At 41.0% G+C, this 26,505-nt stretch overlaps 3 protein-coding genes and 1 long non-coding RNA gene across 4 annotated transcripts; 2 read left to right on the forward strand and 2 right to left on the reverse strand.

The window, feature by feature from the left end:
• The first annotated feature begins 2,347 nt into the window (after window positions 1–2,347).
• LOC104421396 lies at window positions 2,348–5,533 on the forward strand. Its single transcript, XM_010033324.3, has 5 exons — window positions 2,348–2,759; window positions 3,737–3,801; window positions 3,881–3,941; window positions 4,816–4,962; window positions 5,177–5,533. The coding sequence occupies exons 1-5, from the start codon at window positions 2,465–2,467 to the stop codon at window positions 5,302–5,304; spliced, it is 696 nt and encodes a 231-aa protein (XP_010031626.3). The 5' UTR covers window positions 2,348–2,464; the 3' UTR covers window positions 5,305–5,533.
• A 184-nt stretch (window positions 5,534–5,717) lies between these two features.
• On the reverse strand, window positions 5,718–12,254 carry LOC104421397 (T-complex protein 1 subunit eta). Its single transcript, XM_010033325.3, has 14 exons — window positions 12,112–12,254; window positions 11,711–11,971; window positions 10,952–11,077; window positions 10,666–10,869; window positions 9,935–10,104; window positions 9,721–9,856; window positions 9,375–9,491; window positions 9,095–9,214; window positions 8,902–9,000; window positions 8,694–8,783; window positions 7,542–7,629; window positions 7,256–7,344; window positions 7,084–7,158; window positions 5,718–6,108 (listed from the first exon to the last, which is right to left on the reverse strand). Exons 1-14 carry the CDS (start codon window positions 12,124–12,126, stop codon window positions 6,010–6,012), a joined length of 1,689 nt encoding a protein of 562 aa, XP_010031627.1. The 5' UTR covers window positions 12,127–12,254; the 3' UTR covers window positions 5,718–6,009.
• Window positions 12,255–13,858: 1,604 nt separating this feature from the next.
• On the forward strand, window positions 13,859–14,628 carry LOC104421398. The gene is made up of 3 exons (XR_720993.3): window positions 13,859–13,967; window positions 14,087–14,247; window positions 14,573–14,628. It is a non-coding gene; the product is annotated as an uncharacterized LOC104421398 (long non-coding RNA).
• Window positions 14,629–23,311: 8,683 nt separating this feature from the next.
• LOC104423458 (GDSL esterase/lipase At1g71250-like) lies at window positions 23,312–25,876 on the reverse strand. Its single transcript, XM_010035947.3, has 3 exons — window positions 25,665–25,876; window positions 24,249–24,881; window positions 23,312–23,589 (listed from the first exon to the last, which is right to left on the reverse strand). Exons 1-3 carry the CDS (start codon window positions 25,861–25,863, stop codon window positions 23,351–23,353), a joined length of 1,071 nt encoding a protein of 356 aa, XP_010034249.3. The 5' UTR covers window positions 25,864–25,876; the 3' UTR covers window positions 23,312–23,350.
• Window positions 25,877–26,505: the final 629 nt, after the last annotated feature.

Raw genomic sequence — 26,505 nt, forward strand, 5'->3', positions numbered from 1 at the left:
TTTTTATTATTAGAATACTGTCCTTTTGGAGGAGAAAATATGGGTTCTGACCAGGACCGACATGGGGATTTGACATTGTCCCTGTCTTTATCAGTAATGATGCCTCTCCCTATTTAATCCCGTTCGTGTCCTGTTACAGGTCGTCCTTAGGAAACGCGAATGATGCCTCTCCCTATTTAATCCCGTTCGTGTCCTGTTACAGGTCGTCCTTAGGAAACGCGAATGATGCCTCTCCCTATTTAATCCCGTTCGTGCCCTGTTACGGGTCGTCCTTAGGAAACGCGATCCGGATTAGATCGATCCACCTCTGAATCCAGAAATCAACCGTACGATATTGATTCTTCATTTTTAGGATTAGGAATAGATGGTGTTGAGCTCGAGAGCTAGACGAGTCCGATCCAATATTAAGATTAATCCAAGACCAACATTTTTCAAAAGGGAGAACTGTATATATCCATTTTTTCAGTCGAAAACGTACACATACATTTATTTATTTTGTTGGGAAATTATATATATATTGACAATGCGGCATTGAGCAACTAAATAATGACCAGACCAACAACAAACAAATTACTATTAGTTTTATTGATGGAACATCTCATTACTTATATTTATCCAACTTCAATATGTGAACTCTATTTATCCATGGTAATCCCCTTGATATGACAATCCATAAAAAAGAAGACAAAAGAAATATGAATTGCTTAGATTTACCTAATCTAAACCTTTTTGGTATTCTCAATATACTCTTCGACATTAATAGACCTACTCAATCCAAACCACTTAATCATTCTCACTCCTTCAAGCGAATCTATTGTGGCATAGCCATGGCTATAACCATATCAATGACTTGTAGTGTCCTGTTGTCTACAACCCTCGAATTCACCAAACTCAAAAGGGAAAACCACTAATACCTTTAAGTCCAACTTATTCAAAACATGGAGAGACAGCTCCCACCGCCAATCACAACCAAGTGAAACATTCCATTCCAACAAATCTAAGCCCGTCATCCACAACACCTCATGATAGATGAATCAGCAAAAATAAAAAGAAAAAAAAAATGTGAATCAATGAAAAGAATCAAGGGCTCACCTAAAGCAACGGAGATTCAGCGAGCGCAAGCAAAAGCACGAACAAAAGGAGAAAAGAATTGTTCGCTCAGTTCAAATGAGTACAAACAAGACGAAGAGATGGAAATGGAAGATTTCAGCATTAATATGAGATTAAGGGAAAGAGTGAGAATGAGACTTTGAGAGAGGAAAGCGGCGGTAGGAGAGGAGAGGCACCTATAGTTATATACTTAGGGTTTGGACCAACTATAGGATTAGTCCAAGTTGAACCATCCCTAAAGCCCCAAATCTAAGGACCAACCAGTATAATAAAGGTTTCAACTGCACCTAAGATTGGGGGATTTGGGGATTGGGGATTGGCCCAATCCCCTTAAGAATCGAATCTTGATTAGCCGAATTGGGCCAGTAGGAGGTCAACCTTGGACCAATGCTCACCCCTACTCATCATTTCTCCGCCCAAAATTGACTTAGACAATGTTATCCTCAAAAGGAGGATACGTTTTATTGACTTAGCTTTGCTATTAATGCCATGGCATGCCGCTTTTGTCTCATCATCACCCATAATTAATTCAATTCATATGGATCCAGATTCAAACGAGTATCATTAAAAACAAGAACAGGGCAAAGTATCATAGTGCGCAAGCTCAATGCTGGGAACACCAACTTAATCCCACACCATTATTGTTAGTTCTATTCATTAATTTAGAGAATCATTGCTAGATTTTCTCGAGAGATATAAAGAAACAAATGTAACAAATTACTACATAAACAAATATGTGTTTGAAACAGCAAAGCCCCATAAAGTGTTTTAGTTTTAAAATATTCCATTATGAGAAGTGTTTTAGTATAACTCAATCCCACGCCATTGTTATTTCTATTCATCAATTCAAAGAATCATTGCTAGATTTTCTCGAGAGATATAAAGAAACAAATGTAAGAAATTACTACGTAAACAAATATGCGTTTGAAACTGCAAAGCCCCGTAAAGTGTTTTAGTTTAAAAATATTCCATTATGAGAAGTTTAGCAAACACCTTATTACTATCGCGGGGACAACACATTTTCTTTTGCTATTGTGTTTGCAACAGAGAAATCGTATAAATCACTCATAAGATAGTCTAATTCATAGGAAGAAAAAAGCAAGGACTTTTGAAAATTCCACCAGCAATAACCCAACAGAGAGGGCCAACTGTCCAGCTTGGGCAACCTTGTTATCCACATCAGACCTGAGTCCATAGAACATTAAATGGCTGCCACATAATCCATCACATGTGCTCACAAAAGCAGCATCAATATCCTTTCTTTTGGCCATTGTATCAATGCCCTTCACCAACCCATTTCAAAAACAGCTTCCCATATCGATTGTTAAAAGTGTTTTCTTCCGTTCTTTCTGAAATGGAAATGACTTCGCTGTCTCTTTCCCATGCCAGGCTCCTTCCAAAGCCTCTGGTGACCTACTGCACTTCCTCTCTATCGGTCTCAGCTCCAAGCTTGCCCTCAAAAGCTTCAATCCCTGCTCACACTCCACTGCTCTTGAATTGCTCAATTAGCTGCTCAGAACAGCTTCGAGGAGCTAAGATAAGAGCCAAACACCGGCAGCGAATTCTTGGGCCTGTGTATGCTTCTTCTGAAGCTGAAGGGCCTCCTTCAGCTGATGTTGTTGCTGAAAAATGGCTTCTTCAACCTGTTGGTCAGTGCCCATTTTAGATCTTTGTGTCTGTTCATTTTTCCTTTTTCCTGCCTAACCTGATCTTCTCATGAGCTCTTTTTCCCCCTTTTGATAGGACTGATCTTTTTTCTCCTTAGGGGGTTTTCTTGATATTTCTGAGGAAGATGATGTGGGTAGAGAAGTTTCGGTGCCGCCAAGGCTTTTGTGAGATTGATCGCCAGAATATTTAAAAAAAAAAAAAAAAAATTCTGCTTCACTATATACTCGAGCACTTCATCGGGTTAGAACTTGACAATTCTAATCATCAATTAGGCTGGAATTTAGAGAATGGAAACAAGGATACTGGCCAATCCCAGTCTCCTACCTTTTTTCCTAATAAACACTGTTTGTATTTCCCTATAGCTTAAGGGTTCTGCACCGGACGCTAATTACCTGAAGGTGACTGCAACTGCAACACCATTTTAGCCCCACTAAGATTTGGTACTTATCCAAACTTCAGCGATTCACGTTCAGTTGGAAGTAAACTTGAGAAGGCTAATAACACTATCGAATCGTGTTTAATGGGGATTGAAGCAAGGAGAGGAGGATGGGGGAAAAGCAAATTTGCTTCTGATAAATAAGGGTCGAGGTGCTTTCATATGCAAAACATAGTGCAAATAAGAGCTTCTTGTTCTAGTGCAAATAAGAGCTTCTTGTTCTACTGTCCAGCTACCTTTTAGAAATATGCATTTAACAATTTCTCAACCGAAAGTTTGAAGAGGTATAGAACATTCTCATACATCATTTTTCCCGATTTGATCCTCTCCCATTCGTGGCCTTTGATGCCAACTTTTTGGGATTCCCAGTGTTTGCAAAAAAGCTCCTCAGGAGAAATAGTCCTAGGTTTGGTTGCTCTTGCTAACTTCTTGTGTCATATGCAGACGAGTCTTCCAACTTCTGCAATTTTTATCTGAAAGGACGACAGTCTAGTCTCACTCTTTTTTTCGCTTGTCTGTTAGGTGATGGAGATACAAGACACATAGGTTTCAAGGTTGATATGCCAGGTGCCTTTGAAATTGCTTCTGTAAGTACGTTCTATCTATCCTGCACAATCATCCGACAATGTACAATGAAGGCAACTGAATTGCATTTGATACTTCTAGAACTTGGTCACTGTTGGTCGTCTCCCAGAAAAAGCAGATATGGTGATTCCAGTTGCTACAGGTACATATCTTCCAACCCGAGAGTTTTCTTTAATTGCTAGTCCTCTTGGCAATTGCTCCATTCCTGCAGAAGCTGCAACTGTCTATGCCCAGGCAAGCAAATTCTTGGCCGACTCTTACCAAAGTCCATTGTGAAATAGTACACATCGGAGAGAACCCACTTTGCTGCCCGGTGGTTGAGTTCACGGAGACATTTGAGGGGTGTACTCTTATGTCTTATACAGTGAACGGGAATTCACTTGATGCAATGACACCTACAGTAGAGAAGCAAGTCTTCCAACAATATTTGCTGAGAGTGTCGTGGTGAATTTAATTCATCAGCCTACTGAATAAGTGCCGAATTGATGACAGGGCTTGCTAGACCGTCTCTGCTAAAGCATGTAGGCTACTAAAGTCACTAGGAATTAAGGATGATGCCGCTTTGCAATCACATTAAGGTTTTTCCAAATTTGGCGTGGTGTTCTGTCTTAGACATAGTGTTGTCAATGTTGTGATTTGAACGTCAACAGTTGCTCTCAAGAGAAATTCCCTATCGAAGGTTTTTCCAAATTTGGCGTGGTGTTCTGTCTTAGACATAGTGTCGTCAATGTTGTTGTGATTAGACCGTCAACAGTTGCTCTCATGAGAAATTCCCTATCCTGTGCGCTCGTGACCAATATTCATGGACAATTATTGCGGAAGTGTATCATGTTTATTCTGCTTGATTGTGGCCAGGGTCAAATCCCATATGTCCCCAACTTCCTTCAGGCAGCGTTAGGGGGAAATCCATAGTCAGTGTCGTTGAATCATCTGAGTCATTGAGTCTCCTCTTTTAGGAAAACCATCCTGTTCATGCCTTTGAGAGCTGAATGTTGCCTTGTCCTTGACTCGAGCAGTTTCGGGCCTTCATGCTCGCATCCAGAAGAAAGAAGGGAGCCTTTTGGTCACCGACTTGGATAGCACCAATGGGACATTTATCGACGACCGGAAGTTGAGACCTGGAGTTGCAGCCACCGTACCACCGGGGAGTTGCATTACATTCGGTATCTTCCCTCACTCTTGACATATATACGTTTGCCCATTTTGGTCTCGTACTTACTATTTTTCTTCAGCGATTTTGCGGTTTCTCGTGGTTAATATCAAGAAAGATGTCTGAAGTCCAGAATGTCTAATGACAAACTGCACGAATACGCTGATAGAAAGAATTGTGCTGGCTCAAACGCTGACCATACCATTATTATATTTTTTCTCATATAGGGGATACGCATCTGGCGATGTTCCTAGTCTCGAAACTGCAAACCGCGGAAGCTTCTTCCAAAGACGAAGAACCCGAAGAGAAACCAGAGCCCGAGAGCTCAGAGGGTAGTACTGAATCGGCCACCTGAAAGCACCGCGGCTCTTTCCCACCATCACCTGGAAATAAATGCGGCCTTCACCGCATGGTTGAGATGTATCTGCACGATTGTACGTTCTTCTTCGTACGCTCGAGCCATAGAAAAGAGGGTTTTTTACATGTCCCCACAAATTAATTAGAGGGCAAATGATGGAACTCCTACGATTCTGAGATGACCATCTTTGTCTACTACCAAAATAGCTTTTGCTCTGGTCTTTCTACAATGTCTTCACTTTTTGAATACTTTTTTAAGTGACAAGAACATAATGGCTTGAAAACATGCCCGAGTCCTTTGACACCCTAGCGCACATGAGAAACCATGACCAGCTGAATACATAACCTAGAAAAATTCTTAATTATAAGCGGATAGTGCATAATTACGTCGGCACGGTCCATAGCATCAGGGAACTAAAAGGTTGCGCAGCCAAAATTTCATATCACAAATAGATCTTTTTATCCCACATCAAATATCTTCAATTGCCAACCAGCAATCATTAGAGGAAGAGAATCACCGTCCTTATACAAAAATTTGATTAATAAATTGACCATCCCATCCAAAGCCATCTCACTCTGTAAGATTCAAGCAGGGTCACACAGGTTTCGAATCACGACCCCGGAAAGGACTGGACGATGAACACTGGCACGATGATAAAGAGAACCAAACCGCTACAGAATCGTTTCCATGGTTCTGAGCAGCTCATCGCCTTCTCATTCCACGTCCACGCCCACCACGGAAAGCAGCTCCTCCACGCCCTCTGCCACCCATAGCAGCAGCATCTCCTTGGGCACTCTCAGACTGCAGCAGGATATAAAGAGAAGAAATAATAAAACATTCCTTTTTTTCACTTACCTCGCCCAAAAATCCATACAACGTATCTCAAACAAAACATATAAGAAGTCAACATAATCATAAATTGCCCAATCCATCAGCAAAAGAAAGATTTTATCTACAATAGTCTGCATAAGCCACAAAAGCATGAAAAGGTGATCTCTGAGAGCTTGATAAGCATTTGCCAAAATTCCAATTGATGAAAGAGTTTAAGACAGATGTTCAATAGACAGGAGTATCTGACACTATACTAATCCATCGTAAATCAATGTGTCAGGAGTCAAGACCATGGCAAACAACAGACTTACATCCCACAACATAATTCACAGTCACATATATACAGTTTAAACTTCAAGCTCACATATTGAGAGAACTGCAAAACGTTGATACCTATAAGACCTATAGGTTCTATACATCCTCTGCGCATACAGTACTCAGACATTTCTAAAAACTGAATACCACTAACAATGTACTGGGATTATGTCATCTATTACTTTAATAACAACACCACACATGACATGAAAAAAATCACCTCCCAAAATCCACAAGTTAATAAGTTGGCCACAGTGGGAATTCCAAAGCTTTTATCGACCCCCAGAGAGCAGAATCCATGTGGCAACTAGCTAGTTACTTAAGCCTAAATATATTTGCAGAAAGCAATTTGAGCATAGGAAATTAAACCTAATTAAACCTATTTGCAGAAAGCAATAGCCAGAAGACGTTTGAAGCGAACCTAATTAAACCTCGCAGGAAATTAACAAATCAAGACACTCGTCCTATGCTAAATCCTCAACATCTAAAATTTTTGGAAAGTTAAAAATAATATATCCAAATCAAGAGATCTGCAGAAAATTATATGCAATGAATCTCCAACTCTAAGAATACATAAAATCAATTATGTTGGCAAGGAAAAGAACCAACACAAGGGAACAGTAACATTACCTTAGGGTTCTTTACTGTCTCATCCACACTTAATACAAGGCAAGCAGCCTCAGTAGCCGCATTTATTGCATTAACCTGCAATACACAGTACACATTGATCATGGATGTCAAAAGGGTCAAATCCAGCAATCAACTCATACTCTCATTGCAAAAATTAATCTTTCCCAAGCACCTTCACAACAGATGGCTCCCAAACAAAGTTGGCAAAAGAATCAGCAATTCCACCGGTGTTAATATCCACTCCATAAGGTGCACCTTCTCCTGTTGGAACCACATTATGAGTGCAAGTAATGCATTAAAAATCTCACTTAACCTCTGTAATAAGTTTAGCCAGATAATCATATCCCCAAGGAATGAAAGTATATCATCTCTACTAAATCACAAGACTCATAAACAAACATATGTATCACTAAGTGCAAAAGAAGAAAGCTATAAACCCATATTTAGAAGAGGCCAACCAGATGGGAGAGCATGCTTCTGCCTCAATTTGTTCAACACGTCAGTTGCATCAAAGCCAGCATTGTCACAGAGTTGACGAGGAATGACCTGTAAAACGTGGACGATCGTCATGATTAAGGTGGCATCCGAAATAACTTCTGCTTTTCGAATTTGGTGCATATTCTACATCAAACCCCTTGAATCTGAAAGCGTATACACATGCTCACACACCCACGCACACACAGAGATAGTTGAGTCATCTTCATAAATTTTCCAAAAGTGCTAATCTGGGGCTTAAAGCCATACCAAACAGGTCCCACATGTTCCATAAACAGTTGCAGCCTTCATACAAACGTACGAGACCAAAATGCTCCCAGTCTCTATGCACATCTTTTACTCTATATTACCTATTGCCCTTTGAGTTTCACAGACAGATGCCAATTTTTCATGCGTTATGGCACTAATTATCTATCAATGGCAATAGATCATATGACCGTACCAAATCCGTTCAATTAATTTTCAAGTTGGTAAAATGAACAAATTTGCACACTAACACTATATAAATTAAACTATGCATTTCTTGCTGACTTTGTATTGGGATAATATTTTTGTTCTTAGCACATCCAGAAATTGTCCAACACAGTAAAATCAGCATATGACAAACTCTAGACTATCAATTCAAGAATTATAATGATCTGAACATCTCTCATGCATTTGAGCTTGCTGGCATATCCTCTGATACATTAGCTCAGACAATAACAAGAACCAAGTGTGGAAAATTAACCATGCATTCTCACATGCAAAAGAAGAGGAAGTATATGCACACCCCTAATTCCGACAACAAAACTTCCATTTTTATGCCAGACCATTGGCATCAACTTTATTGGCCATCCCATATTACGTAGGAAATATTTTTTTTCTCATCCATTTCTTCATTAGCAAAGGCCACAACCAGCTCCAAAACTTCATTATTACAGGCTTAGTATTTTGTCAAACAAGGTCCTAACAGCTTAAATTAATAGTCATGCACGAGTTGTCTCAATGAAACTATTGAATTTTCAAGACATCAAATTTTTTCTTATATGACAAGGTGATAAATGCATTGTCATGTGAAAATTTAAATGCAAACAATGCATCATATAAGCATCTCAGCAAGAGCAAAACAATTTTACCTCAAGTGCCTTGGCATATGAATTAATAAAAAGCTGCGATTTCCCTGCAATTGTGCGTGCATGCTGCCTCAAATATCGACTTATCTCCATCTACACAAGGAGTAATGGCACGTCAAATCATCAAGAGCAAGACCACCATTATATGGGAGAAACATTTTGACCACAAAAAATAAAAAATAAAAAGGAGAAACAATGAATGTGGTCATACATCTATAGCGCCGCCACCAGCAACAACAGTGGAGTTCTTCAGAGCTCTTCTAACAATCATGATTGCATCGTGTAGACTCCTCTCAGCCTCTTCAATGAACTGATATCAAAGCAAAAAGCCAAAGATCTATGTAAATGTTATCTACCATATTAATACAGCTATTTGGCACTGCATATTGTGGCCAAGAGCAGACCTGATCCGCTCCACCACGAAGAACAATAGTTGCTGTCAGACCTGATGGGCACCCACTGAATATGTTAAACCTTTCATTCCCAACTTGCTTTTCCTCAAAAATTTCGCAAGTACCAAGAACCTACAAGAAAAAAAATACTCAAGATTAGTTCGGGTAGAACAAGACAGTCTAGTCTTCAACTCAAACCACACACAAGGATTCATAAACCTTACAAAATGGCATCAGAACTCATCTGACAACATAGATATGCAAAATAGAAGTAGCACTGAAAGCTATATACCTCATCGATCACATTGTTAACAGATGTCTGTACAGTTCCACCAGTTGCAGCAGCAACCCTTAGTAGATCTTCCTCAGTCACACGACCAGCACAAAAAATATCTCGGTCTGCGAAATACTGCTCAACAGGGGTAATATAGAGAACATAAGCAAAAAATTACCAACACATGAATGGTGCAGATGATATTCTCTAAGAATAAAACGGAAAAATCCCCATTACAATTTTGGAATGGAAACTACTGCTCAACCATTGAACAACAATGAGCAACATTAAAGCTAACGTACACAAGAAAATATATATATATTAAAAGATCGCATGGCTTTGAAAAGACCAGGTTAGCAGGCACCTGTGTAGCTAAATCGCCAATGGCTAACCGTGACAGAACGACTTTTGCTCCACTTTGAACACATTTATCCAGTTTGTCATATATAATATTCCATTCAGCATCAACTATCGATTGATATTGTGAGGGATCTGAAAGTCTGCAGAGAGTGAATGGTGCTGAACGTAAGAAAAAGTTTACTTGGCATGAGACTTATTTAATCTATGAAAAAACTCACCTGATCTCAGCATTTTCCTTTTCAGATTTCAGTTCCAGTTCAATGTTCAACAAAAGTATTTTGGGTTTCAGAAACTTCTTTGGCTGCTGTTCGAAACCTGCATAGGAAAATGTCTTCTTAAAAGCAACACCGTCAACAAGGAATGAATCTCTCATGCTACCACCCGGCACCTGGAAAGGCAGACAATCACAATTTTAGATTCACATCAATCTGTGTAACCAATCTGAACCCAACTAACTAACAAATCAAGCTTGCATAAAACTTTGCTGAACATGACTCCAAAGACCATTGAAGAACTTCCAGAAGTCAGACAACATATTAATGCAGGTCAAAATGAAGTTGCTTCCCGTAGATCTCTTCTTCATCAGTAAAAAGGTGTGAACATTGAGGAGGAATAATGGCAAAACCAGTTTAACACTTTTTTTGGATAAGGCAAAATCAAGGTAACTTATTAACATATGAAAGTGAAAGGTATTGAAATTCATGCTAACACTTTTCAACAGGAAGCTATAACCAGCGCTTCACGTAATAATCATCAGCTAAATACATGAACCATGTTCCAGAAATTGACTAGGACAACACATCAGAATAGGCAAGAGATGGGAAGCAATCAGAAGAGGACATGAGATGAATGGGAGCAAGAACTTCCTCTTAGTCTAAAAGAGGAACATCAATAGACACCAAGTTCTCTTTCATTATGCATGGTAAGCTTCTAGGAAAATGCAAACTACCTTCTTGATTCCAATCATATTCAGTCTGTCATCAGTTCCAATTGCAATAACAGCATCAACGACCATTAAAGCAAAAAACTCCTTCTCTCCACCAATGAGTTTCGAAGAAAGTGTTGTAGCAGCACATTTAGCCAACAAGCTCTTCTTCTCCTCCAAGCTTTTCCCTTCTATGCTAATGGCTAGTTCTTTGACCTTCTCAATTGCCTATGATTCAATAATTTCACAGTAAGAGACGGAAGGACATCTCAATCATGTGAAGAACAGGAAATTAGTTCAGCGCACATACAAGAGAGCATGCTGTCCGATAGCTACGAATCAAATTCTGAGGATGGACCCCGTCTTCAATAAAAGGTTTAGCCTCTTTCAAAAATTCTCCCGCAAGTAGAACCACTGTAGTCGTTCCATCACCAACCTGCGCAAGCAGCAAGTGAGGATGTACCTTAAGTAAAGAAAAATTCAAGACAAGAAGCAATAAGGCAACAACTAAACAGCGCCCCTCCATTCTCTGCAAATCCATAACTTAAAGAGAAAAAAATGAAGCATTATAGCCATATGATACCAAGGATCTCGCATAATGTATAATCCCCAACATTCATTTGGAACCAATTGACTCTAAACCCACTTAATAATAGAAGCTCTATGACATTCCCAATGAAATTGACAATGTGAGCAGCCGACTCTGCAAGATATCAAGACACTATGGAACAGTGGAAATTTCAAAAAACAGCAGTTATCGCTCACAAGGTGACTACCGATAGACTCAGAAATGCCTGCAGCATTGATTATAAGCTAGACATAACTAAGCGCATCTCGATTCCAGTCTAGAAAATAAAGAATCCACCATCACAATGTTATAAAACTTGAAAGTTGCCAAAAACACACGCGGCTACTGTCCCAAAACAACGAAGAAATCAATCGTGACCGGTCGCTTAGACTTCACGAACAAGGACGAATTAAGCACAGCGGAAGACAAGAGGAACACTATCATCTCCCAAAACCAAGAGAAAAGATCCATCCAGGGAACAACGGAATCGGGGGGGCGCACCTCGGAGTCCTGGGACTTGGCGATGTCGACGAGGATCTTGGCGGCGGGGTGGACGATGTCGAGGAGCTTCATGATGGTGGCGCCGTCGTTGGAGATGGTGACGGCGCCCTTGTCGTCGTGGATCAGCTTGTCCATGCCGCGGGGGCCGAGGGTGGTGCGGACGACGTCGGCCACCACCGTGCAGGCGTTGATGTTGCTCACCAGCTGCCCCTTCCCCTGCGACGTGTCCGTGCCTTCCTTCAGCAGGATGATCTGCGGTTGCTGCTCTCCCCCACATTTCGCACACCAGAGCCAAAGACAAGAAGAAGAAGAAGAAGAAGAAAAATGGTGAGCGTCGTCGAGGCGAAACGCGAGCGAGGCTCGTCGTTTTGAGGACCGAGTAGGGGAAGAGCGGGACTCACCAGCATGGCTGCCATTGTCGCGGATCGGAGCTTGCAGAGGAAGAGAGAGAGAGAGGGAGAGGGAGAGGGAGGGAGGGAGGGAGAAGGAGGGAGAAGGGGGACTAGGGTTTTTAAGTGGGAGTTTTTTTGGCTCTCTGGTGGATTCTAGACTGGTGGGGGTGGAGTGGAGTGAGGGCCAATTTGGGAATTTTAGTTGGATAGGAGGGAGGGGGTGCAAATAAATAATAACTGTACGATTAGAGTTTATTCTTCTCCTTTAATTTTTCTTTGAGAAAAAAAAAAAGAGAAAAGCGATAATTTTTTTTTTTGGAAAAATCTCAAATAAGAAGCCAAAGTACCTTTATCTTCTCAAAAGAAGACCTAAAGTAAAGTCTATCTCATCCAAAATGATCATTTAGTCTCAAACAAGGATCTCACTCGCCGGCCGATGAACAAATGCATTTCCAATTCATATTCCGATAGCTTGATTAGGGGTATTTTTGTTCATTTCTTTTAAAGAATTTCGGTTGTCTTGTTTTTTCTTTTTTTTTGCATTGTTCATTATCTTCTTCATCTCCCTTTCATCATCTTCTATTGTCACCTGGACTATGACTGGCTAAGCTTGATCGATATCATCTCCATCGAGCGTCGTCAAGAGGAAGGAATTACAGCTAACATACGCAAAATTTTAATCAAGAGAGAGAAAATGGACTGAAGATGAGCATGGCGTTGGGGAGGGCGCCGAGCATCGGGAGGAAGAGGCCGCCGACGATGCTGGGCCCCAGGATCTCCAACAGCAGCTCGCTGCCATTGGACAGACTTGATGGGCGAGCCCTCGCCCAGGGCCGGCGAGGGGTGTTCTGTTACAGTATAGTGGATGTTATCTTAGTTGCAATATCAGTATCATACTCATGACAGGATGATTACGAAGACTTGCCCACATTTAAACTAAATGCATGAGTTACTTGATTTTTGGGTTTGAAAGAGATGAGTTGTTGAGAATGGTTCTACCATGCTATGAAAGTTGCTTCGTTGTAATAATCACTTATGAAGAATGCAACTTTTGGTGATCATGGAATTGTGTAATGTCTTCAGGGTTAGATGGTTGGAATAAATAAAGTTGGACAGTTTTCACATGGTCTGTGGTTAATTTCACAGTAAGGATCTATTATCAATTTCCAATGGACAGAAGGTTGGTGATTAGATTAAGGATCACCTGCACTTCTCACTTTGATTGGTTACTGTCTAAAGCACATGATAAGTACAAGCCGTGTTGCTCTCTATGAGCAGTGTTTTCCAATGGTAGAATTTCAACTTACTGTCTTCAGCGCTCTTCTACCAATTTCCAAGACACAGTCATGTCTTTCTTCATAGACCTTTCACATTGGAGTGCCCTTTTAAGGGATATGTGAATTGCATCCATGGGACACATTAGTGGAACTACAGAGTTCCTCTGTTTGTTTCTTATATGATGAATTATGCATGCATCCATGCCTTCTTCCTGGCTTTGTTTTAAATAAATCCTCTAGTCAATCCAGTCGATGATAAGCAAGGCTGAACTGGGAAATTTATTTGTGTTAAGGAGAAGTTGTTTGAGCCTTTTCACAATGAACGGTTCCTTCTTTTCTCTTTGTAAAAATTGACCTAGTACCTTGCTCTATTGTATGTTATTCTCAAAAGTTAACACTTGTTGCGGCAGGTGACTGTCAATACGGGGGGGAGTTGTCTTCTTTGGGCTATTTAATCTGCCTAGTATTGGAGATGCATTTCCAAAGGAAGCTGTTGCTGTTATAAAGATATCATCATCTAGGATGGCCACGTAATCCGAACGCCTAGGCTATGAATTTGCGAAGTGGTTGGGCATCCAAACTCCTCAGGTTGTTTTGTAGGATAAAACATATTCCCTAGGCAATGATACTATCTCTTCCAATCTAGGCAGCTTTATCTGTTACAATCTTTGTTCTTGCCAGAATTTTAACATGTTGTAGTATTGCAGGCCAGAGTCATTCATAATTCTAGCCCCGAATGGCTTCAAATAAAGGAAGCTGCAGAGCAAGCAAAAATGACAGCAATTTCAGAGGGAGATGATATTGGTGAAGTGACATGTGCAGAACTCTTGGAAGCTCTTGAGCTCGGTTGATGCCTTCTTCTGATGAGGTGTGCCTTACACTGAATTTGAATCTTTAATCAGGTTCCTCCATGCTGTTCCATGGAATATTCTTTGATTGGCTTACCTCACAATATTGGATATTTTGGTAGATTGAGTTTTTGTTTTATCATATGAGTCTCAGTTGTTTTGGTTCTTCATTATCTTATCACACCAGATTATGGTCTCCATCATACCACAGCAGTTGCACAATGTGCTTCTTTGATCCTTCCATGGCCATAAGAGAGAGCATGAGATAACATGCAATTTCTCCGGAATGCCTCCACCATTAAATTTTTTTCCCCTTAAATTGATGTAGATGTTTGTTTTGAACAGTTATGTACATGGTTCTCCGTTAATGAAAAGTTCAGCTGCATTTGAGTCTCGGGAAGCTGCAGAAAAGACAGCAGCAGCTATTGGCAGGGTCTTGACGCTGGACCTTGTGATCAGAAATGAAGACAGACTTCCTTGTCGTCAGCTACGGTAACGGGGAAATCTTGCCAATCTTTGCAAGCGTCGGCCGCTGCCGAGGCCATGCCCTCGCCGGCCCTCACCAATGGCCGGCGCTCGTTGGCCCTTCCCAAGTTTGATGGTCTTGAGAAGAAGACGAACAAGGGACGAAGAAGATACACTGCAACCATTGACCCAAAATAAAATATATAAAAAAAAAAGAACAAGACAACTGAAATTTTTTTTTAAAAAAAGGACAAAAATACCGTTGATTAGGCCACCGGAATATGAATCGGAAATGCATCTGTTCACCGGCCGGCAAGTGAGGTCATTCTTTGAGACTAAATAACCACTTTGAGTTCTTATTTGAGATTTTCTCTTTTTTTTTTTGTTACTAACTTACCGACGGAGAGATTAAATTAATTGGCCAGATTTCCAAATTAATCCCCTTTTTTTCCAAGTAATTGCACAGATTTTTACTTCCAATCGGTACCATTATGTTGACTCATGGTGATCTGCTAGCGTTAGAGAAGCCCGTGGGAGCAACGGGAACTCTTCCTCCACGTGCCCATCTTACCTAATGATAGCTCATTTAATTATTAAACCACATTTATTTAAAAATTTAAAATTTGCAAATAATTAGCAAATCTAACATGATATCAAAGCTTAAGGTTCACAGTTCAAATATTTCTAACCTCGTTTACCTTCCCAATTAAATTTGTCCACACTTAGAGAGAGTGACAAGATTGGATTATGTGCACTGGCGTCACAGGCAATCTATCTCTCGTCCCATACATCAAATTTGGGTCGCCCATCCATTTGAGCCTACGCGGAATCAGCCCACATCTCATCGACAAGCCCGAGATTCGGTGAAGTAATACAATTTTCCTACACATTACTAGCGTCAACGGGCCAATTCGGTTTAGGTCTCCATCTGTCCACAACCCACATATAACCCTTCGGTTTGGTTTGCATATCCTTCTCGTCCTTTTTATTTATTTATTGTTATTAAGGAAAAAATGCGTTAAAAATCATAAAATTTGTCATTAAAGTACAATTAAAGTCCTAAAATTCTCAAAAATTCAAATAAATCCTTAAATTTGTCAGGAAAGTACAATTAATGGAAGGAATTATCGGACCAATTTCATAATTTTTATAATTTATTTACACTTTCTAAAAAGTTTTATAATTTAATTACATTTTTGTATCTAGTTTTAAAACGCTTATATCTTATTATCATTGTTTTACTTTGTGAGAACTGCCAGTGCCGAACATTAGAAAGAAGATTTGCTATGCAGTAGGTAGGCCCGCGAGCCAGCTCCCACCCTCCCACCACCATAGGATCGCCCTCAGAAAAATCGAACCCTATCTTTCGTCAAGAAAACCTGCTACTGATTCTCATCGAAGCATGGCGACACCGCACAGCTGTCGATCTCAGCCATTCAAAGAGTCAAGATTTATAACAAAAGATCGTAGCTGAGCGAACTCTTCAAGAGCTACATCTATCATACTATCATTATTCCAACAGAGTCGCGATCTTGTCAAACAATACGCCAGTAGAAGGGTGTAAAAGAGCACAAACTAAAAGAGGAAGACACAGAGATATAACGCCAAGGCACGCCATATTGCATCCGTCTGTCTACTCGTTTCCAGTCAAAAGATAAATATCCCAACCGCTCGTCGAACTTCCCGTACGGTGACTCGATCCTCTGCAATGTCAAAGGAAAATGTTAAGACATGTATTTGGCAGAGGGAAAGATCAAGTAGAGAACAAGTTGCATATGTCCGTTTCTTGTTTCAATATGAATGAACCAACTCATTTTTGCTTTTTTTAGATGTAGTTGCTCCTCCAGCCATGCTGGGCAGCAAGCCTGGGTCACAGGGGCCACGTCGTTCTAGACCAGTACGAGGGGAAGCACCACCATCTCGACTAGTCATCACCAGAGCAACCCAGCGGTGACGGATCCAAGAAGGTGATGATATTATGGATCGACGGCTTCTCTTTTGTTTCATTTTGTTCAGCAACTTTGTTGGTGAACCAGCAACTGCCAATAGTAACGCAAAAACTAAGCAGGAGCTCGAAATTTTCCCTTACCAGAGTAGAGTGATGATGTCGGGCTTGCAGCTCGGGGTGCCACTGAGGATCATCCAATCGCCATCACCTTCGCCGTCAGTTGGAGCCGTGAAGGTCACGCCCATGCACGAGACGTACACGTCGAACACGGGCACCCACCACGGACCCAAGTGTAGCCTCCGCTTAGATTTCGCCACCACGTCGATGGTCACCTCCTCGCCATTCAACGAGCTCACCAGGCCCCTCACCCCCACGTCGTTGACAATCATCAGTGCTGACAGGGCCTCAGCTCGAACTGTGGTCACGTTGTCGGGGCCCTGCGTGAAGGCAGGAACGAGGGAGGGACGAGAGAGAGCGAGTTGGCCATCGAAACTCAAGAGGAGCTTCATGTGAGGGTACTTGACGGCTATGAGCTTACTGGGGTTCTTGATGGAGAGAGCGATGTTCCATCGGGCGGTGATGTGGGTGGTGGAGATGTTGAGGGACGAAAGGGAAGAGCCCGGGTCGAGCCAGAACTCCGGGGGCATTAGGGCGGGTATGGCAAGGAAGATGACCATGAGGAGGCCGAGAATAGTGGGTATGGCAAACGCGATACAGCGGCCGATGATGGGCTTGCACCGGTTGGACTGCAGCGGCCCTGGTGACGGTGACGCCGGATCGCTGGTAGCACGGGGCGGGACGGCATGGGGGGCTCTCATTTTGGAATTTGGGTCGTGTGTTTGTTTTTCTGCAAGTATTACTGGGGGAATTTGTGTTGGGACACAGGAATTTAGAGGAGGAGAATCACGCAAGAGAGAAGGTTGCTTCCTCGACACCCCGGACTTACAAAAAGGTGATATTGACACCCGGGGAGTGTTGGAGCCAATGACCCACAATCGCGAGCGGGTTTGCTCGACGAGGACAAGCTCGTGTCGGGTTTGCTAGATGAGGACAAGCTCGGTTCATATGCCAGATGAGGACAAGCTCAGTTTGCTCGACGAGGAGAAGCTCGTGTCGGGTTTGCTAGATGAGGACAAGCTCGGTTCATTTGCCAGATGTCTCCTCATCCATCAGGCAAATGAACCGAGCTTGTCCTCATCTAGCAAACTCGGCACGAGCTTCTCCTCGTCGAGCAAACCCGCTCGCGATTGTGGGTCATTGGCTGACAATGGCCAATGTCTTGATCTGACACACCCGGGGGGTATGACTTTTGTTTTATATTTAAAAAGAAAAACACTCTTAGAGAATAAAAGAGTAGATTCTGCAAATGTATTAACGAGGTCTACTCCTACCAAACTTACAATGTGTTAAAAAGTGAAGCAAGGCCATCTCGAGGAAAACTGTTTTCCCGCATCATCATTTCTCTGCCTGCTTTAGTCTTATCCAAGTTGATCATCACCCCAGATTTTTTTAACGGATTAAGTTTATGGTGTTATAATCTAAGGACATTCTAATGATTTCATTTTTCACATCCAAGAACTCATGCATTAATTGAGATATGTATACCTTATGTTTTTCTTGGTTCTGTTTTTGCAAAAGATAATCATACCTTTCACCTCAAATGGATATTATTGAACCTAATTATCTTTAAAAAGCACCCAACTTTAATTCAAATCTAAATTCTATCTCAAACTTATTTTTTTATCTCATAAAAAAAAACACAAACTTTTAATTGATATTTAAATCCGACCCTCGTCGGATTTCTATTCAATGATGCTATTGAAGATGCGACGTGTCATTCTACGTGCACTTGGTGGACAAGGCTGTGTTGATGTGGAAAGATCGCACATATTTCTCGAGCTTTTCCTGATTCTGGACAAAGCCAATCGCGAGTTCAAGGTTCTATTTTCCTCAGGTTCCGGACATGCTCAGATCCAACGAATTGCTGATTTATGCCATGTTTCCCTGGGTAAGTCATTTCTTTAATTTATTTCAATTTTTGTCGCCAAAATACAAGCTTGTGCTTGATTTGAAACTGTTCATATTCCAACAGACGCTCCTAAGGACAATATCCATGAGTCATCGGATACAAGTGGAATGACACGCCAATCATTTAAGGGGCATCACTGGGTGACTCAATTTGATTACCAACCGAATTGATATCCAAATTAAAATTGGTGCTATTTTATGAGACAAAAAAGAAAGATAAGCTAGAATTGGTAGCCACATCACTAGTTATATTCATATATACATACATAGATATATACATATATTTATATAATTATGAGTCAAGAGACGAATGTTGTTTAGTTATTTGCCCGCTGACCTTAAAAAAGTAATCGTTCGACCATTATCACGTCTTCTAGCATATCATTCAAGTATGACTATGTGAAATCTTACATAACGATTTGGAGAATAAATAGGCTGTTTTAAAAAATCATTTTGGATTACAAAAGCATTTCTACATCGGATCATACACAGATTATATTTTCAATCAAGCACAAATGCATGTGGTATTAGGCTTAAAGATGGAGTCTAACTTCATGATAAACATTACACAATATAAGTTACTGGAAAATAAACTCCAAAGCCTTCGATGATACGCTTATGATACCCTCTAGATTGTAGCAGTTCATTAGTACACAAGTGAATCTCTAGCTCTAGAAATGGAGGTTACTCATTTGAATCCCACCAACTATATACAAAATGTTTTAGATTAGAACCATTTGTATAGGTCATATGTCTCGACTTCATCAGTTCGTAGAATTTACTAATCGGACCTGAACTATCATAAAAAAAAGAAAGGACTGCCAATTAATCAGTTTGCATAGAGTTTTCAAGAGTGTATGTAATGGGGATACAATGAAACAAATAATCCAACCATTAATACAAAAATAGTTAAGACAAGAAAGATAAAAGGAATTTGGTCGCAATAGGGGGGAAGAAATAGAAGAAAACCGCAATTGCTTGAGTAGGCAAAGTTCAGCTATTAACTAGCTTTGGCGCTAAAAAAAAACTCACGTTAGATGAGATCCAAAATATAATAGTATGATATGATCTTCATTTTGATTGGAAATATCAATAAATAATAGGATCAGATTTATTTGAGTCGTTCTCCGACGTCCTTCTTTAGGTAACTTATTAATTTTATATTCATCTACCTTATAAGCATCTTAAATTTACAAGCTTCTATATGAGTTTATCAATGTGTGATTTACCCGCTATTGAGTCTCATTTGAGTTGCTTACCAATAACTATTTTGTTTTTCTTTTAAAATTGGATTGATCCACTAAAAATCCTAAACCGATACCTCATTATACATTGAAGCCAAACTAAACCTTGTCTCTCAAAAATCCCCCGGGATTTCACTTAGGGAGTTTCAGATCAAGACATTGGCCGTTCAGATCAAGACAATTTCGAGTGTACACCCCATGGTGTCAAATCAATTCGATTTCGACCCTATTGACCATTGGGGGTGGTCATCCGCATGGTGCCTCAATGGTCAATAGGGTCGAAATCAATTTCGAGTGTACACCCCATGGTGTCAAATCAATTCGATTTCGACCCTATTGACCAAGTGTCATCCGCATGGTGCCTCAATGGTTAATAGGGTCGAAATCAATTTCAAGTGTACACCCCATGGTGTCAAATCAATTCGATTTCGACCCTATTGACCAATTTTTCGTTGATAAAGGGGTATTTACATGGGTTTGCCTTGGTATCGTGTTCATACCGTCGTATTCACTTGGTCAATAGGGTCGAAATCGAATTGATTTGACACCATGGGGTGTACACCCGAAAAATCGTCATTTTGAAGAGAAAACGACGATTTGAAGGGTCGTCGACCCGTCGACCACGAAAGTTTCGACCCTTTTGACCTACCGAACTTTCAATATGTTAAAAAGGGAAGCAAGGCCATCCTGGATGCTTCTTAAGCCCAACGAGGAAAACCGTGTTTCCCCGCATCATCATTTCTCTGCCTGCTTTAGTCTAATCCAAGTTGATCATCATCCCAAATTTTTTAATGGAGTAAATTTATGGGGTTATAATCTAAGGACATCTAATGATTTCCTTTTCCCCATCCAAGAACTCATGCATCAATTGATATATTTATACCTTATGTTTTTTCTTCGTTTCTGTTTTTGCGAAAGATAATCATACATTTGACCTCAAATAAATATTGATGAGCCTAATTATCTTTAAAAAAACACCAACTTTAACTCAGATCTAAATCCTAGCTCAAACTTATTTTTTTGTCTCATAAAAGAACACAAACTTTCAATTGGTATTCAAATCCGGCCCTCATCGGATTTCTGTTCAATGATGTTGCTAAAAATGTGATGTGTTATTCTACGTATACTGGGTGGACATTCCTGTGCTGATGCAGAAAGATCGCACATATTTCTCAAGCTTTCCCTATTTTTGGACAAGCCGATCACAAGTTCATCAAGGTGGTTCTGGACATGCTGAGATCCAACGAATTGCTCATTTATGCCACGTTTGCCCTGGGTAAGTCATTTCTTTAGTCCATTTAATTTTTTCGCCAAAATACAAACTTAAATGCTCACATTCCTCCTCTCGCTTGATTGGAAACTGTCCATATTCCAACAGAGGCTCCAAACGACCACATTCGTGAGTCGTCGGATGCAAGTGGAATGACACGCCAATTTTTTAGAGGGCATGCGACTCAATTTGATTAGCCCCTTCCCCTTTCTGTTCCAGAGCACGCACCGATTTTCTTCCTTTTTTTTCCGATTCACACGCCATTCGCCACCGCTCTCGCAATTCCTTTGCTTCCGTGTCGGTCTTCGTCTTCGGGCGTTATCTACCGCACGCACGCACGCACTTTCTCCCTTCTATCCCTTCCCGCTCGTCCCTTTTTTGTTCTTTTCTGGGGCTCTCTCCCCGCCGCTGTTAGCTTTGCTTTTCGTGGGTCTACTTTCCTTGAAATTGCCTTCTCTTTATTATTATTATTATTTTTTTCCCATTATTCTAGGAGGGCTCGCCTCGCTTCCCCATTTTAAGCCCATTTCCTCTCTCCGTCTCGAGCTTCCATTTTAACTCCTCCTCCTCTCTGTCTCGCCCTCTTTTCTGCTATCTCTGAAGAATTTCTCCGCAATCTTCTGCCACCCCTCTGCTTCTCTTCGCTTTTGGATGTCATCAGCGGCAATAGCCAAAATCTGATGCAACCCTTCTGCGAAATGATGCCCCCGGTCAAGTTCACTGAACACTCCACCCACACCACGCTCGTGAGACACGACCGCCATCTCAACAGCCCGAAGACTCGACCCGAGATTACACAGCGAATGTTGTTTAGTTATTTGCCGATGACTTCTAAAAAAAAAGAAAAAATCAAATAAAGATATGAAGTGCTCTCGTTTTCTTAAATAAGATATTAAAGTCGGTATTATTTCAAATAAAGACTTAAAATAGAACTTGTTTTAAATAAGAGTCTAAAGAGAGCATATTAATCTCAAAAAATGACCTAACCTCTCTGGCTAAAAGGCATTTTCTTCTTTTATCTTTAAATTTTTTCCTTTGTTATTTTTCCCTCGTACCGATGGAGGGAAGCCGGACTCCGACGAGGGTGGGAGTTGCCCTCGTTGGATTTGGCAAGGGATGCCCTCGCCTAATGCCAGCAAGGGCGACCTTTGCCAGCAGTCAATAGCCATGTCCGAAGAAGGGAAGAGGAAAAGAGCAAAGAAAAAGAAGAAAGGATGATTTTTTTTTTTTTTTAAATATAGTTACAATTTTTTTTTTTATCAAAATACCCCCTCTTCGTGGCTAGAAAAGACACCGCCAACCAAAGGCACTTATTTGAGAAGATTTGGGCAACTTAGGCCCTTACTTGAAATAATTTGGTCACTTTATGTTCTTATTTAAAATAATGTCCACTTTGGATCCTTATTTAAGAAAACTAAAGTACTTGAGACTCATTTTTGAAATTTTCCCTTAAAAAAATCATTAGAGCATTATCACATCTTCTACCATATCGTTCCAAGTATGACTATATGAAATATTGCATAACGATTTGGAGAATAATAAATAGGCTGTTTTAAAAAACCATTTTTGGATTACAAAAGCATGTCTACATCGGATCATACACAGATTATATCTCCAATCAAGCACTAACGCACGTGGCATTAGGCTTAAAAGATGGGGTCTAACTTCATGACAAACATTACACAGTATAAGTTATTGGAAATAAACTTCAAAGGCTTCAATAATATGCTCACGATACCCTCTAGATTGTAGCAGTTCTTTAGTGCACGAATGAATATGTAGTTCTGGAAATAGAGGTTACCCATTTAAATCCCACCAACTATATGCAAAATGTTTTAGATCGGAACCATTTGTATAGGTCAAATGTCTCGACTTAATCAATTCATAGAATTTACAAGGCATTCCATAAGTCTCCACATAATTGGACCTCCACTCCATGCCCTTGAATTATCATAAAAAAGAAAAAGAAAAAGACTGCCAATTAATCAATTTGCGTATAGTTTTAAAGAGTGAATTCTTCGTCTGTAACCGGCTTAACAAGATGGGAGAGTACCTAATTTGCCACCTTCTTGCGGCGAATCCGTACCAGACGAAGGAAAAAAAAAACATGCCCAGTTGACTAAGAATAACCCAAGTTGGGAATGGCGTTACTGCATCATGGCAGCATTTCAGCGGGAGAACGAGATCGACACCAATTCCTGGATATTGACAGGGCGGCATATACTACTCAACTCTTGCCCAGACCAGGCTGATTCGGCAAGCAAGCGATTGACGGCCTGGGTTGGATTGTAGAGATCCCACCACACATGAGCTGATTCTTCTTTGCAAGCCATCTCAGTCGAAAGGCAACCTATAAGCATACCCCCCTGGCCCAGCCCGCAGCATGCCGTTTCTACGTCTTCAAACCCTGCATCAGAAGGAATTGGGCAACAATATGTACATGCTTGCATTCTGTTTTACAGAGAATTTAATGACTTCCATAAAACTCATATCAGATTACGTACGGTATTTTCCAATGGCAAATTGGCAATCTACTAGATGAAACAAAACCACGAACACCGAAAAATGGGCTGCTTTGTTGATTTAATAGCTTCTGAACTTTGTTTTATCCATGCTTCAACGTCAACAGCAAGCAATGACTAAGCTGATTTTTTTTTTTCAGTGTGTTTATTCAGACATTGAGATTAATGTCTGTGAACGTCAATGAACTAACTTGCATGAGAATTATCTTGATACAGCATCCTAGTCAATCCAATGTCTCTGAGGCAACCACATCCTCATTCATCTGTGCAAACATGTCGATATCTTACCATTCTACGAAAATTATATGAACTTTTCACCCAATAAAGCTTCACTTCATTTAACAGAAGAAGATAGTCTGACAACAATTTGTCAGTTTCACTCGCATCAAATATTTCATATATGAATCATGGTTTTCACAGGGTTCCTTCAAGCAACTGAACTTAGTATGGAAGTGTGCAGATAGTTCTCACGTTACTTCTCAAACATTCTAGGTTCATATTGGCAACACATGGAAAAACAGGAAATGATTGAAAAGTATCATACCATGTCGCTGCGGGCTAGTGATGACCTCCAGAATGCCGTGGTACGTGTTACAGAAGACTATCTTAGCATCAGGTAGTTCTGCTTTGAGGTCAAAAATGCGCCCCTCCAGCATAGAATTGTACTCCAAAATAAGCTCATTCACCTCTTCCGCGCATATATTTCTCTCGCCGCCGCTTGATGTTGAATTCACCCGTTCCCATCTTATACGCGGCGTGCAACCCAAGGGCAAAATCCCCATGCAAATGATCTTTCTGGCATTCGCATTATACAGGCTTATTACCGCATCAATCATTTGATCAACCAGGACACGAGCAAATTCTTGACCAGTAAATTTGTGGGTTATGCCAGAGGAGGTGCGAAGGAAAAATTCGATGTAATCATCCTTTCCAAAAGACAGGTAAGTTATAGACGATTCCATGAACTCACGAGCACTTTCCTCGGCTAGGTGAAGCTGTACCAACTGAAACGTCTCCAGTACTTGGCGCAGCTGCTGGTTTAGAGACTGGAATTTCCGGCCACCGAAATTCAGAATCGTTGCCTCTGCTGACCCAAAGTTCATGCCCCTTAACAAACTAGCAATTGAGCCATTCTGAGCATAGAACGGCGGAGTATTCTGTATGCCCATTTTTTCAGCTGCAACACCAAACTTTGCTGTCATGCTTAAAATTTCAAAGAGAGCTTGGCCAAAGTAACAAATTAGTTCTTTCACTGAGAGCAAAGCATGCGGGAAATCAAAAGTTGGAAACCCGAACAGAGCTTTTTATGCATCCCTGATTGCTTATAAAACTGGAAATGCAGAGAGGACAAAAAGAGGGGCCAAAAGAAGCTCAATTCAGCCTGCTCTTGCTACCAAAGATCAATTGCAATTATGAACATAGATTACGAAGCGAGTTTAGGCAAGTAACTTCAAGTTCCACTGGTAGTTTAGCTTATTTCGACCATGCCGCAGTTTGTTTTCTTCAACCAATAAAGAGGGAAGCCTAAAACAGTTTATAAAAGGTAAGAGCTATCTCAGATCTTGCGCATCGGCACACAAGAACATCATGCCGATCACGAGCTTAAACTGACTAAACATAAGCGACCATAAACTCACGGGAAATGTATATCTCCAACCGAAAAAGCATTTCAAAATACTGCTCCAGAACATTAACTTGTGTAGAACTGATACTGGGCTCAATCTTTAGAATAGATGCAGGAAAAATCCTCCTTCTCACCTAGAACTCAGTACACAGAGAGAAACTCGACGTTGCAAACGGATTTCCATAAGCGGTAAGCGATGAAACCACAAACAAAACGATCACCACCGTTGGACCAAGAAAGGAATTCCCATATCAACACAAGCATTTCCAAGAAAGTGAGCAAGAAAATCAAGAACCGCAAGAAAGAGAGAGAGCGGCGCAAGAATCGACGCCGTACCCAGAAAATGCGGGACGAGAGTTTTGTCAGCGCCGCCGCTGCACGGGTGAAGAGACAGGTCCCCGTGGAGAAAAGGGTAGAACAGAGTATTGCCGCCGCAGTCCACCGAAGAGTCGCCCAGCACGTAGAACGCGGATACGTACGACCCCTTGGACGGGCTGATCATGCCCGCCGAAACCGCGAGGAACAGGATCAGCATCGCTCGACTCGGAGTCCGCAACTTCGACTTGTCCTCGACGCGTCCTCGGTCGTTCCCCGCGCGAAGTGAGCGTCGGCGCCGGTTACACCTCCGCGGCTCGTCGAGACCGTCGTCGCGGGCGATCGGCCTCATCTTGCTTCCTCGATGACGATCGGCGGAAGGAAAGGAGGGAGCGAGGGGATTCCGAGAGCTGCCGAGAGAACTGGGAGGCGAGACGGGAGAATTCGTCATGAAGACGCGCGGGAAATGGACTTTCAATACTTAACAATTTTCATTTATCTTTCGTGAAGTTTTAATTTCCGAATGATGAGATAGTCAACCAAAAAGTAATTTTCGAGTGGTTTTATTTATTCACCTTTTCCATCTTTTTGGTTTTCACGTCACCTGGCGGAAGCATTTAAAATTTTGTTATGTGAAATTCCGAATATAACATTTATATATTGACCGATATATTTACGTACGAATTTTAAAAACCACGAGGAGCGACTGACTTATGTTTTGCCGACATCGTGATTCACGAAATCGGTGACAGTTTATAAAGAAATTTTAATAATAAATATCCCTACTGCACTTATTAAATACCAATTTAGGGCAAGTCTTTAAAAATTCAATATTTACCTACTTGAAGAACGTTTCTGTCAT

Source organism: Eucalyptus grandis, chromosome 10 (genome assembly GCF_016545825.1).
Source record: "Eucalyptus grandis isolate ANBG69807.140 chromosome 10, ASM1654582v1, whole genome shotgun sequence".
NCBI classification, from domain to species: Eukaryota; Viridiplantae; Streptophyta; class Magnoliopsida; order Myrtales; family Myrtaceae; genus Eucalyptus; species Eucalyptus grandis.

Coding starts and splice junctions, on each gene's coding strand:
- LOC104421396 (XM_010033324.3), top strand. CDS start 2,465: ATGGAAATGACTTCGCTGTCTCTTTCCCATGCCAGGCTCCTTCCAAAG. Junction 3,802..3,880: donor GTGCCTTTGAAATTGCTTCT/GTAAGTACGTTC, acceptor TGATACTTCTAG/AACTTGGTCACTGTTGGTCG. Junction 3,942..4,815: donor GGTGATTCCAGTTGCTACAG/GTACATATCTTC, acceptor TGACTCGAGCAG/TTTCGGGCCTTCATGCTCGC.
- LOC104421397 (XM_010033325.3), bottom strand. Junction 10,105..10,665: donor ATATGATTGGAATCAAGAAG/GTAGTTTGCATT, acceptor CTGCCTTTCCAG/GTGCCGGGTGGTAGCATGAG. Junction 7,345..7,541: donor GAAGCATGCTCTCCCATCTG/GTTGGCCTCTTC, acceptor TGGTTCCAACAG/GAGAAGGTGCACCTTATGGA.
- LOC104423458 (XM_010035947.3), bottom strand. CDS start 25,863: ATGCTGATCCTGTTCCTCGCGGTTTCGGCGGGCATGATCAGCCCGTCC. Junction 24,882..25,664: donor TCTCGTCCCGCATTTTCTGG/GTACGGCGTCGA, acceptor TTGGTGTTGCAG/CTGAAAAAATGGGCATACAG. Junction 23,590..24,248: donor CACTAGCCCGCAGCGACATG/GTATGATACTTT, acceptor CTTCTGATGCAG/GGTTTGAAGACGTAGAAACG.